Source organism: Nicotiana attenuata, chromosome 10 (genome assembly GCF_001879085.1).
Source record: "Nicotiana attenuata strain UT chromosome 10, NIATTr2, whole genome shotgun sequence".
NCBI lineage: Eukaryota > Viridiplantae > Streptophyta > Magnoliopsida > Solanales > Solanaceae > Nicotiana > Nicotiana attenuata.
This window is the reverse complement of record NC_031998.1, coordinates 42,281,796-42,297,276: the sequence shown is the minus strand read 5'-3', so window position 1 is coordinate 42,297,276 and position 15,481 is coordinate 42,281,796. Positions and strand designations below refer to the sequence as shown.

General features: G+C 40.6%; 2 protein-coding genes across 3 annotated transcripts; one reads left to right on the top strand and one right to left on the bottom strand.

The window, feature by feature from the left end:
* LOC109233921 (rhodanese-like domain-containing protein 10) lies at positions 881–2,755 on the top strand. Of its 2 annotated transcripts, none has more exons than XM_019399768.1 (2): positions 881–1,426; positions 2,421–2,755. In XM_019399768.1, the coding sequence occupies exons 1-2, from the start codon at positions 969–971 to the stop codon at positions 2,620–2,622; spliced, it is 660 nt and encodes a 219-aa protein (XP_019255313.1). In that variant the 5' UTR covers positions 881–968; the 3' UTR covers positions 2,623–2,755. The 2 variants fall into 2 exon arrangements, with proteins under 2 accessions (XP_019255313.1, XP_019255314.1); XM_019399769.1 differs by lacking the exon at positions 2,421–2,755 and adding an exon at positions 2,309–2,406.
* On the bottom strand, positions 3,093–8,501 carry LOC109233385 (phosphoinositide phospholipase C 2-like). The gene is made up of 9 exons (XM_019399240.1): positions 7,828–8,501; positions 5,838–6,034; positions 5,290–5,425; positions 4,954–5,199; positions 4,421–4,653; positions 3,994–4,111; positions 3,760–3,912; positions 3,581–3,667; positions 3,093–3,500 (listed from the first exon to the last, which is right to left on the bottom strand). Exons 1-9 carry the CDS (start codon positions 8,149–8,151, stop codon positions 3,204–3,206), a joined length of 1,791 nt encoding a protein of 596 aa, XP_019254785.1. The 5' UTR covers positions 8,152–8,501; the 3' UTR covers positions 3,093–3,203.

Below are 15,481 nucleotides of genomic sequence, written 5' to 3'. Positions count from 1 at the left end.
TTAAGTGAGATGAAATGTTTTATACTATAGAAAGGATTGAAATGTATCTAATATTGACTCTACTGTTCGTTATTAATAGAATTCTTAAAGGTAACCATGTAGGATAACTAACATGTAATATTATGTCCTAAAACTAATAGGATTATAAGGCTAATATCTTGAATTCCGGTTATGTCCTTTTATTATGAGTTATTATGTTTAATATTATAAGGTTATTTTTGTAAACCGATATTGTATTCATGCTTTTATAATAACTAGTCTCTATGTACGTGCCCTGCACGTGTATCCTTCGTGAATTATAGATTGCAAAATTTATATGGCGTAATAAAGTTGACAACTAACACGTATGGAGAAATTCGTTTATTGTTAGCATATTTGGGTGTGCTTCTTCATAGTAATTACTGTTGTCATGGACAAAATCAAGACTAATAAAATATTTAGGAGCAGATATAATGAGAACTGTACAAGTAAATTACATTATATTGTACGATATAACAACTTTTCTCTTGTCAAATGCTAAAAGCAGAATGCATCGCCTTTTGCCACCCAAACCACTCCAATAAAAAAGGTGATAGTCATCGGTTTACACTGTTCTTCTCTGCGTAGGATTAGTATGACTTTCAAACTTCAACCATAGCTAGGACACTTGATAGGTTTTAGATTCCGTTCAAATACATATTAGGAATAGATTTTGAATGTTACAGTTTTGTCCTAACATGAAACTATTTTATTGAACAAATAATTTATCTTCTAAAGGGCATAAAAGTCTACTAATATTTTAGGAATATTTTGGTCGTTCAATATTTAGTGTGAAACATTAGTGCTTTTATAATAATTAGATATAGATAGATGAAAGAATTTGATAAACAAAAACAAAAAATCAAAACATGATAAGGTAAGTCCAAAACAAGTTCTTTCACGATAAGGTGCAGACTGTGAACTGCAAAAGAAAGGAAGTGAAAAAGAAAATGGCATTAATTCAACTACAATACTCCATTTTAAAGTATAACAAACAGCTCCAAATTCCATCTTTTTCTACTGCCTCTCAACGCTCAACAATTCTTAGAATTAATGCAGTTTCCGTCAACGGACAACAACTAATACAATCAGGTAAAGTCCGTCCCATATTACCAAAAGAAGCAGCTGCAGCCATTGAAGATGAAGGTTATATTTTGCTTGACATTAGGCCAGAATGGGAAAGAGCTAAAGCATGTGTTTCAGGTTCGTTACACGTGCCACTTTTTGTAAAGGACATGGATAATAGTCCCATTACTTTGTTGAAGAAATGGGTTCATTTTGGTTATATTGGGGCTTGGACTGGCCAGAATTTTACAGTGATTAACGATGATTTTGTTAAGCAAGTTGAACAGCAAATTCCTGATAAGGATAATGCTAAGGTCCTTGTGGCTTGTGGGGAAGGACTCAGGTAAGTATCCTCATTAATCAGGATTTAAGTTATATACAATGACAGTACAAGGAGTTTTTATAGTAACAACATTTTTTTACCTGTTATAGCAAGTTATCTGTAGTTATATTTAGGTAATTTGTTTGTGTAAATTTTTTAATTTTTTTTTACGATTTTACATTGTCATCGTAGAGAAGATAAGATCAATTCATCAAGCTATTGCTTTCATTCATCAATTTATAGGCTGATGACCTGAATCGGACCTAGGATTAAATACAGTGCTGACATCTCTTACATATGTGTAAATGTTGTAGTATTCTTTTTAAATTCTGTAGAAATACTATAATAGGTGTTCAAGGAAGTGGATACACCTGCATTTATTTTCTGAAGCAGCCTGTCGCCGTAATGTAATTTAGCTTCTTCCAATTTGGATTTTTGAAAGTTTACCATATTTGAATAGGGCAGCTCGGTGCCCAAAACATCCCGCATTCACGCAGAGTCCAGGGAAATGGCCGTGCCCAGAGTTGCATAATAGGGGTGTGCATTGTTTGCTGTTTAGTTAGCAGGACATTGTTTAGGCTGGATCAGCATAGAAGAATTTACAATTTAATGTTTGTTGATTCAGAATCAATGCTGTATATACACATTTTTTGAAAAAAAAATTCACCTATACATACAGGCCGAGAGTCGATTAGTAATCGATGTATAATCGATTGATAATTGAGGCATAGTTAATTGATTGCTTGAACCGAGGGTCTATCAGAAACAACCTCTTTGCCTTCACAAGGTAGGGGTAAAGTTTGCGTACACACTACCTTCCCCAGACCCCACCTATGGGACCACATTGGGTTTTTGATTGATGCATAGTTAATTGATTGACATGTACTCTATTTCTGTTTGCAGTATAATTTAAGTATGCTCAATTGTTCAACTACATAAGGCTAGAAGTTTTGCCAGTGTGCATTAGTTTCAGATATATATTGGACAAGTCTGAACTTTATGGCTGCATCCGTAGGTCATTGATGGCTATTTCAAAGTTACATAAGGGAGAATACAAGAATTTGGCGTGGTTAGTTGGTGGATTTACTCGTGCTTCTGATAGCGATTTTCCAGCAGTAGAAGGCCCTGAAAAGTTACAATATGCTACCATAGGAGGTGTGTCATATTACTTACTTCAATTGCTTGTATTGCTTAAAGTTGTGGGGAAGGAAAGTTGACATAATTTCCCATGATGGTGTGTATTATGATAATAATTAAGCAGCTGAAAGTTAGACTATGTGAATTGAAGTGTTCCTCATTTTGTTTTTGCCTTCTTTTTGCTTAATAACAAAAGATTGCTGGTGCTCCAAATCTATTAACACATTTTTACAAGTGAACCATTAACTAATGCATTAGAGTAGTCTGTCTATATCACACCCTTAGGATGCGGCCCTCCCTTGGACTCTGCGTGTACACGGGATGCCTTGTGCACCGAGCTGTCCTTAACCGTTAACTAATCTCATGAAATGCAAATATTTTGGAATTTCAAGTGCATAACTTGAATGGTTCCTTTATCCCCTATTTCTAGGAGATCATCAGCGGTTACCCTTGCCTCTAACAATCTTTGGAAATGGAGGCGCCCTCCCAACTAAGCAAGCCTCGCTTGTCCATAGCAAGAATGGTAGGACAAAAAAGTTGAACTTTGCACTTAAAGAACTCCAACTTTAGGAGATGATTTGTCTGATAACTGATTTATAAGATCCAATACATATTTCGGATATACAATGAAAGGTGCAATTTTCTAGTCTATTGTGAAACATTATTTTACAAACTCGAAGCGCATAAGTAGTTTAACAGAAGGATATTTCTCTCCCTTTTCATTGTAAAGAGGTACTGCTCGTATTCCTGTTCCGAGCTCTGAAACAGGAATGCAAGTTTGTCCACCAAAATCATCGATCTCTGACATATCATACTCATGGACTTCTACACGAAGCAATGCAATCTCTGGAACTGTCAATGGGAACTCAAATTCATCATTCCATGTTGGTACCCAGTCATCCTCTATTGGCCTGGTTTTCTTAACTCCTGAATCTGCAGGAACTCCAGCAATACCAATCTACATCACATGGAAATGGAGTTAAAACTGAAACAAATCCATCTTAAACCAAAAAACAAATGCAAATATATTAGGCCAACCTTGACATAGAAGTCTGGTGGAGAATATATATCAAAGTGTGTACGTTTAAAGTCCAAATGCCAACCTCTTCCCATGTATATTTTCACCTGAAAATTAAACAATGCTAAGTCCTATTACATATGCTCTAATATATGCAGATAATTCACTTATCTCAAATAAAGATGATCTGTTCTTCTACCTTCAGGGTGGTTTTCACTGATAAGAGCCGTTTCGGATCATGGACCTCATTATTTGGACCGGATTTTAAGAGAAGTTCTGGTTTTCTGACATAACCACAGCCACCATTTGCTCTGAACATCCCTTGCATTAACCACAAAGGCCTTCCATTTCCCTGGTGCAAGAAGACAATTGCATAACTACACAGTGACAACGATACAACGAAAAAAGAAATAGCAAGGAACTTCTTAGGAACCTGCATGTTAAATGCAACCATCTGAGCTCCATGCATCCATCCTATTAGTGGATTGTAATTGGAAGAGTCGACTCGTATACCTTTTGGATATACTCTTACCAAATTTCTCTGAGTAAACCTTTATGTAGAAATTCAACCGTGCAAGATGTTGAAAGACAAATTAATTAGTCAGCTCTGAGAAAGGAAAACAATGAACTGTTTTCTTGAACAAACAACAACATGCACACCAAAGGCTTCAGTAGTTTCCGGTCCAACAAAATTTTCAAAAGTAAAGCAGAACTAGGCCACCAAAATTCTGAAATACCAAGTATAGTCAACGGGAGGTCTAATATTGTCTTTGTGTAAGTAAGCATAGCATATCATAGACATTCATGTACACGTAGACACAACGTCGACAAAAGAACAGAACTTTTGATTTTGCGTTCACCTGATTAACTCTTTCCCATGTTTGAGGGCAACATTTGTGAGCTTTTCTTCATTCAAGCTAATGCGTTTCACCTTAATAGGATCTATAGTTAGCCATTCACTTGTTGGACCTTTTGATTTTGCTCCTTGAATGGCAATCAAATGTTTATACTCAGGAGCTGTATTCTGCTGTATATTGGGGTTCTCATGAATAGAATCAGGTTCCTCATCTTGGCATTCTCCATTCTCTTTGTTCTGCAAAGTGGTATAATTTAGTTTAAATAGGAGAGTGTCCAAGGGCTCAGTTTTGATAATGATCAAAGGGCAGCCAGTGCACTAAGCTCCCGCTATGCGCGGGTCCGGGGAAGGGCCGGACCACAAGGGTCTACTGTACGCAGCTTTACCCTGCATTTCTGCAAAAAGCCGTTTCCACGGCTTGAACCCGTGACCTCCTGGTCACATGGCAGCAACTTTACCAGTTACGTCAAGACTCCCCTTCAGTTTTGGTAATGATCAAAACAATGATTTTCTTTTAGTTATTTGTATGAAGCCAACCTCATATAAAGCTATTAGTTTTTGACTAAGATCGGAAATTTCTGCTCCCCATGCTTTCTCCTCTGATGATTTCTTCCCCTTCTGAGAACCATTATCTTTCTCATTTGGTTTCTTAGTTTCAAGATATTCTTTTGGTGGTTTAGTTGAGATGATAACCCGCCCCTTCAACGATTCTGGAGAAGGGAATTCTGACAAGCATTCTGCCCCACAGGTGAACAGCATATCTCCAAATATTTGAGTGACCATCTAGAGATAAACTCAAAAATGGTTAAACCGACATTAAAACTTAGGAGCATGAGACATGATCTTGGTGCTTTGTAGTAGGCATAAGCTTACCTCAGCTACTTTAGCCTGAAGATTAGGAGTGAGGTGGTCTTCTAGAGTTAAAATTACAGGATATTCAGATGCCACAAAAGCATGTTCCTTTATTGATTTCAAACATCGGATAAGTTCCACTGGAGGTGTTAGTGTCCTGCATTTTCAAAACGTTTCGATAAAAAATGGAATTGGAAAAAGGAAAAAGGGTATCAGGGCTAGTCCTTAGATACTGTTGAGTGTTGAGTGAAACATGTTGAATCGTGACCCTCTTAAGCTTTTAGAAGCACACTTTTAATTGTATCTTCAACACGTCTCCTCGCATGAGAATTTGATTTTTTTTTTTTTCATGGCAGAGCAAATGAGAAATTCTTTTTGGTAATGGATGACAGTTAGACTTAAACTCAAGACCTTTATCGATAACATATTGAATTGTGTGACCATCTCATCTAACGACCCTTCTTTTAACAGATAGTTGAACAATGAAAACTTTTTGAGCATATATATGCGAAATATAATGTTACTCCGCCTTTATGTTTGCAATATGCAAGAGGAAAGTGACGCATTACCCTCCATGAAGGATATCCACATTGTCTTTCGAGGAATTCGGCCACATGTCTAATTCAATAACTCGGACACCTCGCTGCAACGCCTTTATTATAGGCACATCGCTGCAGTCACTATTGAGTTGATTTCCGGTGAGATAGGTATTGTGACTGGTGTAAATGAAATAGTGAGACAATGGAGCAGTCATGTCATGGTGCACCTGGAATGCAAAAACTAGAATTATTCATGGACATTATAATGAAATGAAAAATTAAGCTGCTAAGCTTCAAAGAAATTCGGAAGAGAAAAGATAAAAAGTAGTGTCAGATTATAGACTTAAAGAAGTAGATTGAATTTATTTTGCCCTTTAGGCAGAAGGAAGAATATGAATAATCGGCTGATTGAATTCCTCTCTGCCCTTCGAGGTAGGGGTAAGGCTGCGTACATCTTATCCTCCCCAGACCCCACTTGTGGTAATTCACTAGGCATATTGTTGCTGTTGAATTCCTCTTGGCAAACCTTGTTTTCTGATTTTGTTCAATCTTTCAGAACTTCCATAGTTACTAGATGCAGTGAAAGCTGTGTTATTTGGAAAAAATTAAGTGATAATTTCACTTGCATAGAAATGAAAGAAATACACTTCTAGCTAGTTATATCCTAAGTTGCTCGGACTCGGGTGCGGATATCCGGTACGGGCATGGATCCGAGTGCCGGATTCTACAAAATCTAAATTTTAAGATCCGGGGGTGCGGATCTAGGTATGGATATAGGTGGGGAGATTCGGCTAGAAAAATTCAGAATTATAAAAATTAGAGATATAAAGAGAAAAACAAAGCCATTAAAGGCCTTCCACTAACTCTCTATCTATATCGGTGCTACTGTCTACCAGAAGTACGAACTCAGAACACGGCCCCTTGAATTCTTTGTTTTTCTGAAACACAAAGCAGCAAATATGAGACAAAAGTACTACAATATTGAAGGTATGTCATTTTCCGTGTCTTAAATCTGTTTTATTTTTAATTTTGAGAAATCAAAATCTCAATTTCCCCCAAATTTGTCGATGGACTCAGGTCAAAGTAGCCGAAGTTAGTTGACCGAATCCGGGACGTATCCTGTTCCCGCACCTGCTCCCGTCCCGTGTCGAGACGTGTGCGGCACATAAAACGAAGAGCCCCCGCAACTTAGGTTATATCTAGTATATGGAGTTCCAGAATGGGCTTTTTACAGATTTGATAATCACCTTCCTGATTACTTTTGCCTTTACTGGTTTGCTGTTCTTTCTGTTAGGTGTTGTACTGATTTTCTTACCATATTGAATTTTCCTATTATTAGAAGGAAACATAGATCTCCCATATTTAGCTAGTCATTTTTCTTGTATGAAAAAGTTTGGACTTTTATAAATTGATGATCCTTCCTTCTCATTTAGGAGCATCCACACAGTAGCCATTTGGGGTTTGAGAGTCGTGTTTAGGGAGGTAACTTTACGGGACAAGTGTTAGTGTGTCACTTGTGTTTGCCTCTTCGTGAGGTTGTTCTCTCGATGTTTTGTACTCTCTTTTTTATTTAGTGGATTGCTCATCTCCGCCGTGGATGTAGGTCAATTGACCGAACCACGTTATATGTTTGTGTCTCTTTTGGTATATTTCTCTTTGTTGTCTGATGTGTCGCCGTTCAAGATTTGCTTTGCTAGCTTCCGCATGACACCTGATTTTTTTTGGTCCTAACACTTTCTTGTGCAGTGTAGTGAAATAGTTCCATGTACTACTCTTTTTCTAATAAAAGGTGGAGAACAGAGATTGCATTAAAATAATGATTTGACCAAAATATTTAGAACTGAATAAAGACAAGTAGAAACTGAACTTTATAATATAAGTCAAGAAAGCAATATCTAATACTATACAATAATCAATAGTCAGAAAGTCTGTTTTCTGGCTTTGTGCAAAGAGAATATATAACTACTAGTAATATAAAATGGCTATGAGAAACAATAAGTTAAAGAGTACTATTCCATACCTCTTTGTCTGGGGAGAGAGAAGCATTAGCATCACTGAAGAGATACCGAAAAAAGCCATCAAGATTGAGACCTTTTCTATGAAAAACAATATTAAGATGCTCATGAACAAGTTTAAGTACAGATTCCAATACAGATTCAGCTTCTTCTTTTGTAACTTTATCTTCACCCTGTACATCATTCAAGAATCTGTATAAATGTTCTGCAGTCATTATACCATTTTCTGAGTATCTGTTAAACAAATCCTTGATCTCATTAGGTGGCTCAGCTTCTTTCATCTTGAACTTCCTCTGAAAACAGCATATTCTGTATGTTTGTTTAGACATTTTTGTCAAATTTGTTTTTTCTACAAGGGAAAGAGAATTGGGAAAGAAAATGGAGAGGCCCCCCTTTTGTGATACCTTTTACTTTCTAGTGCTTGTATATTTTGGTTGCTAGTTTATTTTGGCTCTTTAAGTAGACAGATTTATTCAGTAGAACCCCATGAAAAGATCCTATATTTAGGTGGTTTTTTCAGTGAAATGAAACTCAACAAAGTACACTTGACAGAGAATTTGAAGCAGACCACAAAAGTGTGATACTTGTTCAATAATTTGATTGTGATAAGTATTACGTAAGTAGTAATTTGCATAAGGAATAGCTCATCAAGTTAATTCTTCTAACCTACTACTTACCAACCCAAAAAAAAAAGGAGTAATTGTTCAAAGTCATCCCCTTATCGTGCATATCATCATATATATATATATATATTATAAGTGTGAAAATCTTAGATGAAGACTGAAATACAAAAATATCCTTATATAGCTGAATGACACTCTTGCCCTTCTATTAAATATTATTGCTAAAAATGTTTTTTGGATAGAAATGTAAATACTCATTATAATAAATACCATATTAGATATAAATTCTATATAATGAATGTGATGCAATTAGTGAACATTCACTATAATAAATACTACTAATAAAGTTATTTCTTAAACATCTCATGCATGTATAAAAAATTTCTAGAGCTTGCATTTACGATAATTCTTCGTTTATTTCTCTTAACTTGAATTTTCAGATTCTTTTATCAAGGAAATCATTTTCTTATAAATATGTCACGACCCAAGTTCGCCCTCCGTGAACTGTCGTGATGACACCTAGTCTCTACGACTAGATAAGCCTAACAATTTGCGGAAAAGAAACGAAATACGAAAACGAATAAAACTGAAGATAAAATAAAATGGGAACGTTTAAGATGCCGCTCGGCATAAACCAATACATGTTCTCAAAAACTGAATCAACTCCCAAAATTCGGAATCTCATGAAATCACAAGCTGAGAAGCACTATATAAGGTTCTAACTCCAGAATTGTCTAGTCAAACGAAAGTACAGAAGAATCTATAGCTAACAGAGGGAATAGAGAGGGACTCCTCGGTCTACGGACGCGGCAGATATACCTCGAAGTCTCTAAAGATCGCCTCACCTCACTGACGGTAGGGCTGAGCCGAAGAACCTAGATTTGCACACGAAAAATATGTGCAGGAAAGGGCATGAGTACACCACGGCGGTACCCAGTAAGTGCCAAGCCTAACCTCGGTCGAGTAGTGACGAGGAAGGTTAGGGCTCTACTGGTTATATACATATATACGACATAAGATAAAGCAGTATGAAATGAGACAGGAAAAAATAAAGATAATAACAACTATAACGGAAGGAAAATCACAGAAAGAATGTAACTCCACACCGAGATGGCAACAGGGGATCTCCCAGGATATCGTCCTGTAGTCCCAAATATAAATACACAAAGGATCTCCGGGAGTTCGTACCGTAGTCCGGTTCATAATGCGCAGGGGATCTCCCGGACTGTCAATCCGTAGTCCCAAATGTAAATATCCAGTACACGGGAAAATCTACCGGTGCAGTCCCGTAGTCCCAATATAAATGTACAGGGGGATCTCCCGGAATACCAATCTGTAGTCCCAAATAAACAAGCAAGGGGGATCTCCCGGGATATCGCCCGTAGTCCCAAAGTAGACACACAATAGTATCACGAAGAATATTCAATTTTTATCCAATTTCGTACCAAGGATAACAGAGATATTTCTATCCTAACATGCTGCACAGAATTCAAATAAAGCAGTTTGAGCAAGTAAAGCAATTAAGTCACTTAGACATGCTTCCCTAAACTAACAGTAGGCTTAAATTGCAAGTAGTGTACATAAGGAAGAAAAACACAATTATAGTTACTTAATGAAAGCAGGGTTTTCAACAACTAGCACATGTACGCACTCGTCACCTCACATATAAGGCATTTCATATATCAACAATACCAAATCCTAAAATACAATTATACTTACTTAATGAAAGCAGGGTTTTCAACAACTAGCACATGTACGCACTCGTCACCTCACGTACAAGGCATTTCATATATCAACAATACCAAATCCTAAGGGGAGTTCCCCCACACAAGGTTAGGCAAGCCACTTACCTCGAACCCAGCTCAATCAACTCGAAACCACGTTCTTGCCACGAGTACCCGACTCCAAATGGCCCAAATCTATTCAATTTAATTGCAAAATATAAATATAACTTCAAGTAGCTAATTCAACTATTAAATTCGAAGCTAACACGCGAAATTAGGAAAATCGCCCAAAAAGGTCCCCCGACCCACGTCTCAGAATCGGATAAAATTCGCAAAACTAGAATCCTTACACTCTCACGAGTTCATACATACCAAATACATAAAAATCGGACCACAAACAACCCCTTAAATCCCAAATTCCAAGTCTCCAATTTCTAACCCTAAACCCCAAATTTTAACCTCCATTTTCCATAAATTTCTTGCCAAATCAGTAGAATAATACCATATATACGTGTTTTGGGTCCAAAAATCTTACCTCCTCGAAGCTCCCTTGAATTCTCTGTTAAAAACCTCCCAAAAAGCTCAATTCTCGGATGAAAATGGTGAAAGAATGGACTGAAATCACAATAGAAACCTTATATAGGTTCTGGCCCAGGGTTTCCGCACCTGCGGCCTTTTCCTTGCACCTGCGGACCCGCACCCAGGTGCGAATCTGCGAAAAAATCACTTAATGTACTGGGTCGCACCTGCGCTTCACTTACCGCACCTGCGGTCTCGCAGGTGCGCTCAAGCCCTCACACCTGCGACTTCTGATCCTCAAGCACATGGCCGTATTTGCGGCTACACCCACGCTTCTGCGATCTCGCACCTGCGGTCCCCAATTCGCAGGTGCGGTTATGACAGAAGTTCAGCAGCTGAAGCTGCTCAAACAAACTCCCAATTCTTCCGACAACCTTCCGAAATCATCCCGAGGCCCCCGGGACCTCAACCAAAAGTACGAACAAGTCATATACCATTATTCAAACTTGTACCAACCCTCGGAATACTCAAAAACAACGCCAGAATCCAAATCACCCTCGGATTCAAGCCTAAGGATTCCAAAACTTCCAATTTCTACTTTCGATCAAAAAGTCTATCAAACCTCGTCCGAATGACCTGAAACTTTGCACACACGTCCCACATGGAACAGTGGACCTACTCCAACTTCCAGAATTCCATTCCGACCCCGATATCAAAATCTCACTATCGAACCGGAAACTTCAAAAATTCAACTTTCGGCATTTCAAGCCTAATTAAGCTACGGACCTCCAAAACATAATCCGAACACGCCCTAAGCCCGAAATCACCCAACGGAGCTAATGGAATCGACGGAATTTCGTTCCGAGGCCGTCTTCACACTGCTCCGACTACAGTCCAAATTCTAAAGCTTAAGCTCTCATTTAGGGACTAAGTGTCCCAAAACAATCCGAAACTCAAAACGAATCCTCCCGACAACTCACAATAGCAGAAACCAACACGGGGAATGCAGTTAATAGGGGAACGGGGCGTTAATTCTTAAAATGACTGGCCGGTCGTTACATCCTCCCCCTCTTAAAACAATCGTTTGTCCTCGAACGAGCATAGAGACATACCTGAAGTGGTAAAAAGATGAGGGTAACGGTTGCGCATATCCTGCTCGGTCTCCCATGTAGCCTCATCGACCGGCTGACCCCGCCACTGAACCTTCACTGATGCAATGTTCTTTGACCTCAGCTTCCGAACCTGCTTGTCCAATATCGCCACTGGCTCCTCAACATAAGATAGATCCTTGTCCAACTGGACTGAACTGAAACCCAACACGTGCGATGGATCACCGTGATACTTCCGGAGCATCGAATCTTGAAATACCGGATGAACTCTTGCCAAGCTGGGAGGTAAGGCAAGCTCATAAGCAACCTCCTCAACATGTCTCAATATCTCAAAAGGACCAATAAACCTCAGACTCAATTTCCCTTTCTTCCCAAATCTCATAACGCCCTTCATAGGCGAAACCCGAAGCAAGACCCGCTCTCCAACCATATAGGAAACATCACAAACCTTCCGGTCCGCATAACTCTTCTGTCTAGACTGGGCTGTGCGAAGTCTATCCTGAATCACCTTAGCCTTCTCCAAGGCGTCCTGAACCAAGTCTGTGCCCAATAATCTAGCCTCACCCGGCTCAAACCAACCCATCGGGGACCTACTCCGCCTACCATACAAGGCCTCATATGGTGCCATCTGAATGCTGGACTGGTAGCTATTGTTGTAGGCGAACTCAGCCAGTGGCATGAACTGATCCCAAGAACCTCCAAACTCCATCACACTTGCGCGAAGCATATCCTCAAGAATTTGAATAGTGCGCTCGGACTGTCCGTCCGTCTGGGGGTGAAATGCTGTGCTCAACTCCACCCGAGTGCCCAACTCATGCTGTACGGCCCCCAGAACCGTGATGTGAACTGAGTACCTCTGTCTGATATGATGGGAACTGGAATACCATGTAGCCGAACAATCTCCTGGATAAAAATCTCCGCCAACCTTTCCGAAGAATAGTTAGTACACACAGGAATGAAGTGTGCGGACTTGGTCAGCCGATCCACAATCACCCAAATGGCATCGAACTTCCTCAAAGTCCGTGGGAGCCCAACTACGAAGTCCATGGTGATCCGCTCCCACTTCCACTCCGGAATCTCTATCTGCTGAAGCAACCCACCCTGTCTTTGGTGTTCATACTTTACCTGCTGACAATTGAGGCACCGAGCTACAAACCCCATTATATCTTTCTTCATCCGCCTCCACCAATAGTGTTGTCTCAAATCCTGGTACATCTTCGCGGCACCCGGATGGATGGAATACCGCGAACTATGGGCCTCCTCTAGAATCAACTCCCGAAGCCCATCAACATTGGGTATACAAATCCGACCCTGCATCCTCAATACCCCGTCATAACCAATGGTAACATCTCTGGCATCACCTCGCCGAACCTTGTCCTGGAGGACAAGCAAATGAGGGTCATCAAACTGACGCTCCCGGATACGATCAAACAAGGAAGACCGAGAAACCACACAAGCAAGGACCCGGCTGGGCTCCAAAAGATCCAATTTCACAAACTGGCTGGCTAAGGCCTGAACATCCATCGCCATGGGCCTCTCCGTTGCTCGTAGATAAGCCAAACTCCCCAAACTCTCCGCCCGACGACTCAAAGCATCGGCCACCACATTGGCCTTGCCCGGGTGATACTAGATAGTGATATCATAGTCCTTCAGCAGCTTTAACCACCTCCTTTGGCGCAAATTAAGGTCCTTCTGCTTGAACAAATGCTGCAAACTCAGGTTATCAATATAAATCTCACAAGGCACGCCGTACAAATAATGATGCCAGATCTTCAAGGCGTGAACAATAGCAGCTAACTGGAGATCATGGACAGGGTAATTCTTCTCATGTACTTTCAACTATCTGGACGCGTAGGCAATCACCCTACCATCCTGCTACAATACCGCTACAAGGCCAATCCTCGAGGCATCACAATAGACAGTATAAGACCCCGAACCGGTAGGTAATATCAAAATTGGAGTTGTAGTCAAAGTTGTCTTGAGCTTCTGGAAGCTCTCCTCACACTCTTCCGTCCACTGGAACGGAGCACCCTTCTGGGTCAGCCTGGTCATAGGTGCTGCAATGGATGAAAATCCCTCAACAAATCGACGGTAATAACCCGCCAGGCCAAGAAAACTGCGGATCTCTGTAGCTGAGGATGGTCTGGGCCAACTCTACACTGCTTCCACTTTCTTCGGATCCACCTTTATCCCCTCACGCGATACCACGTGACCCAAGAATGCCACGGAATCCAACCAAAACTTACATTTCGAGAACTTGGCATATAACTTCTTTTCCCTCAAAGTGTGAAGCACTGTCCTTAGGTGCTGCTCATGATCTTCCCGACTCCGGGACTATACCAGAATGTCATCAATAAAGACAATGACGAATAAGTCAAGATATAGCCGAAATACACTGTGCATCAAATGCATAAAGGCTGCTGGGGCATTGGTCAGCCCTAATGACATAACAAGGAACTCGTAATGACCATACCGAGTCCTGAAGGCAGTCTTCGGGATATCTGGCTCCCGAATCTTCAACTGATGATAGCCCGAACGCAAGTCAATCTTAGAAAACACACGAGCACCTGTAACTAATCAAACAGGTCCTCAATACGAGGCAAAGGATAACGGTTCTTCACTATAACCTTGTTCAACTGGCGATAATCAATGCACATACGCATAGAACCACTTTCTTCTTCACAAACAAGATAGGAGCACCCCAAGGTGATACACTGGGCCGAATAAAACCTTTATCAAGCAACTCCTGTAACTGCTTCTTCAACTCCTTCAACTCAGGAGGAGCCATACGGTACGGAGAAATAGAAATGGGTTGAGTGCCCGGCAACAAATCAATGCCAAAATCAATATCTCTATCGGGCGGCATGCCCGGAAGATCAGCTGGAAACACATCAGAGAACTCCCGTACTACTGGGACTGAATCAACTGTAGGGGTATCAATACTGACATCTCTCACATAAGCTAGATACGCATCACACCCCTTCTCAACCATGCGCTGAGCCTTAAGGAATGGAATAACTCTACTGGAAGTATGATCTAAGGTACCCCTCCACTCTACTCGTGGTACACCTGGCATAGCTAGCGTCACGATTTTCGCGTGACAATCAAGAATAGCATAATGGGGCGACAACCAGTCCATGCCCAAGATAACATCAAAGTCTACCATGCTGAGCAATAATAAATTGGCTCTGGTCTCAAAACCACTAAGAGCAATTAAACACGACCGATAAATGCGGTCCACAACAAGAGAATCTCCAACAGGAGTAGAAACATAAACAGGAGAACTCAAGGAATCCCGAGATACGCCCAAATGCGGGCCAAAATAAGAGGACACATAAGAATAAGTGGGACTGGATCGAATAAAACCGATGCATCTCTATGACAGACCAGGATAATACCTGTGATGACAGAATGGAGGCGACAACCTCAGTACGGGGAGGAAGGGCATAGTATCTGGCCTGGCCTCCCCTTCTAGGGCGACCTCTACCTCCCCGACCTCCACCCCTAGCTGGCGGGGCAGGTGGGGTGGCAACTGGTGCTGTAACCATAGCCTGGGAACTCTGCGGGGCACGCTGTGGCTGAGAAGTCTGTGGAGGTGCACCCCTCCTAAGTCTGGGACAATCCCTCACCATATGACGTGTGTCTCCACACTCAAAACAAGCTTTGGGAGGGCGCAGCGGCTGT

Bases quoted from the DNA above. Each gene is read 5' to 3' on its own strand.
- LOC109233921 (XM_019399768.1), top strand. From the start codon at position 969: ATGGCATTAATTCAACTACAATACTCCATTTTAAAGTATAACAAACAG. The intron at 1,427-2,420 runs GTAAGTATCCTC...CTGCATCCGTAG, and splicing joins GCTTGTGGGGAAGGACTCAG to GTCATTGATGGCTATTTCAA.
- LOC109233385 (XM_019399240.1), bottom strand. From the start codon at position 8,151: ATGTCTAAACAAACATACAGAATATGCTGTTTTCAGAGGAAGTTCAAG. The intron at 5,426-5,837 runs GTAATGCGTCAC...TTGAAAATGCAG, and splicing joins GTGGATATCCTTCATGGAGG to GACACTAACACCTCCAGTGG. The intron at 4,112-4,420 runs GTGAACGCAAAA...TTCTACATAAAG, and splicing joins CATGGGAAAGAGTTAATCAG to GTTTACTCAGAGAAATTTGG.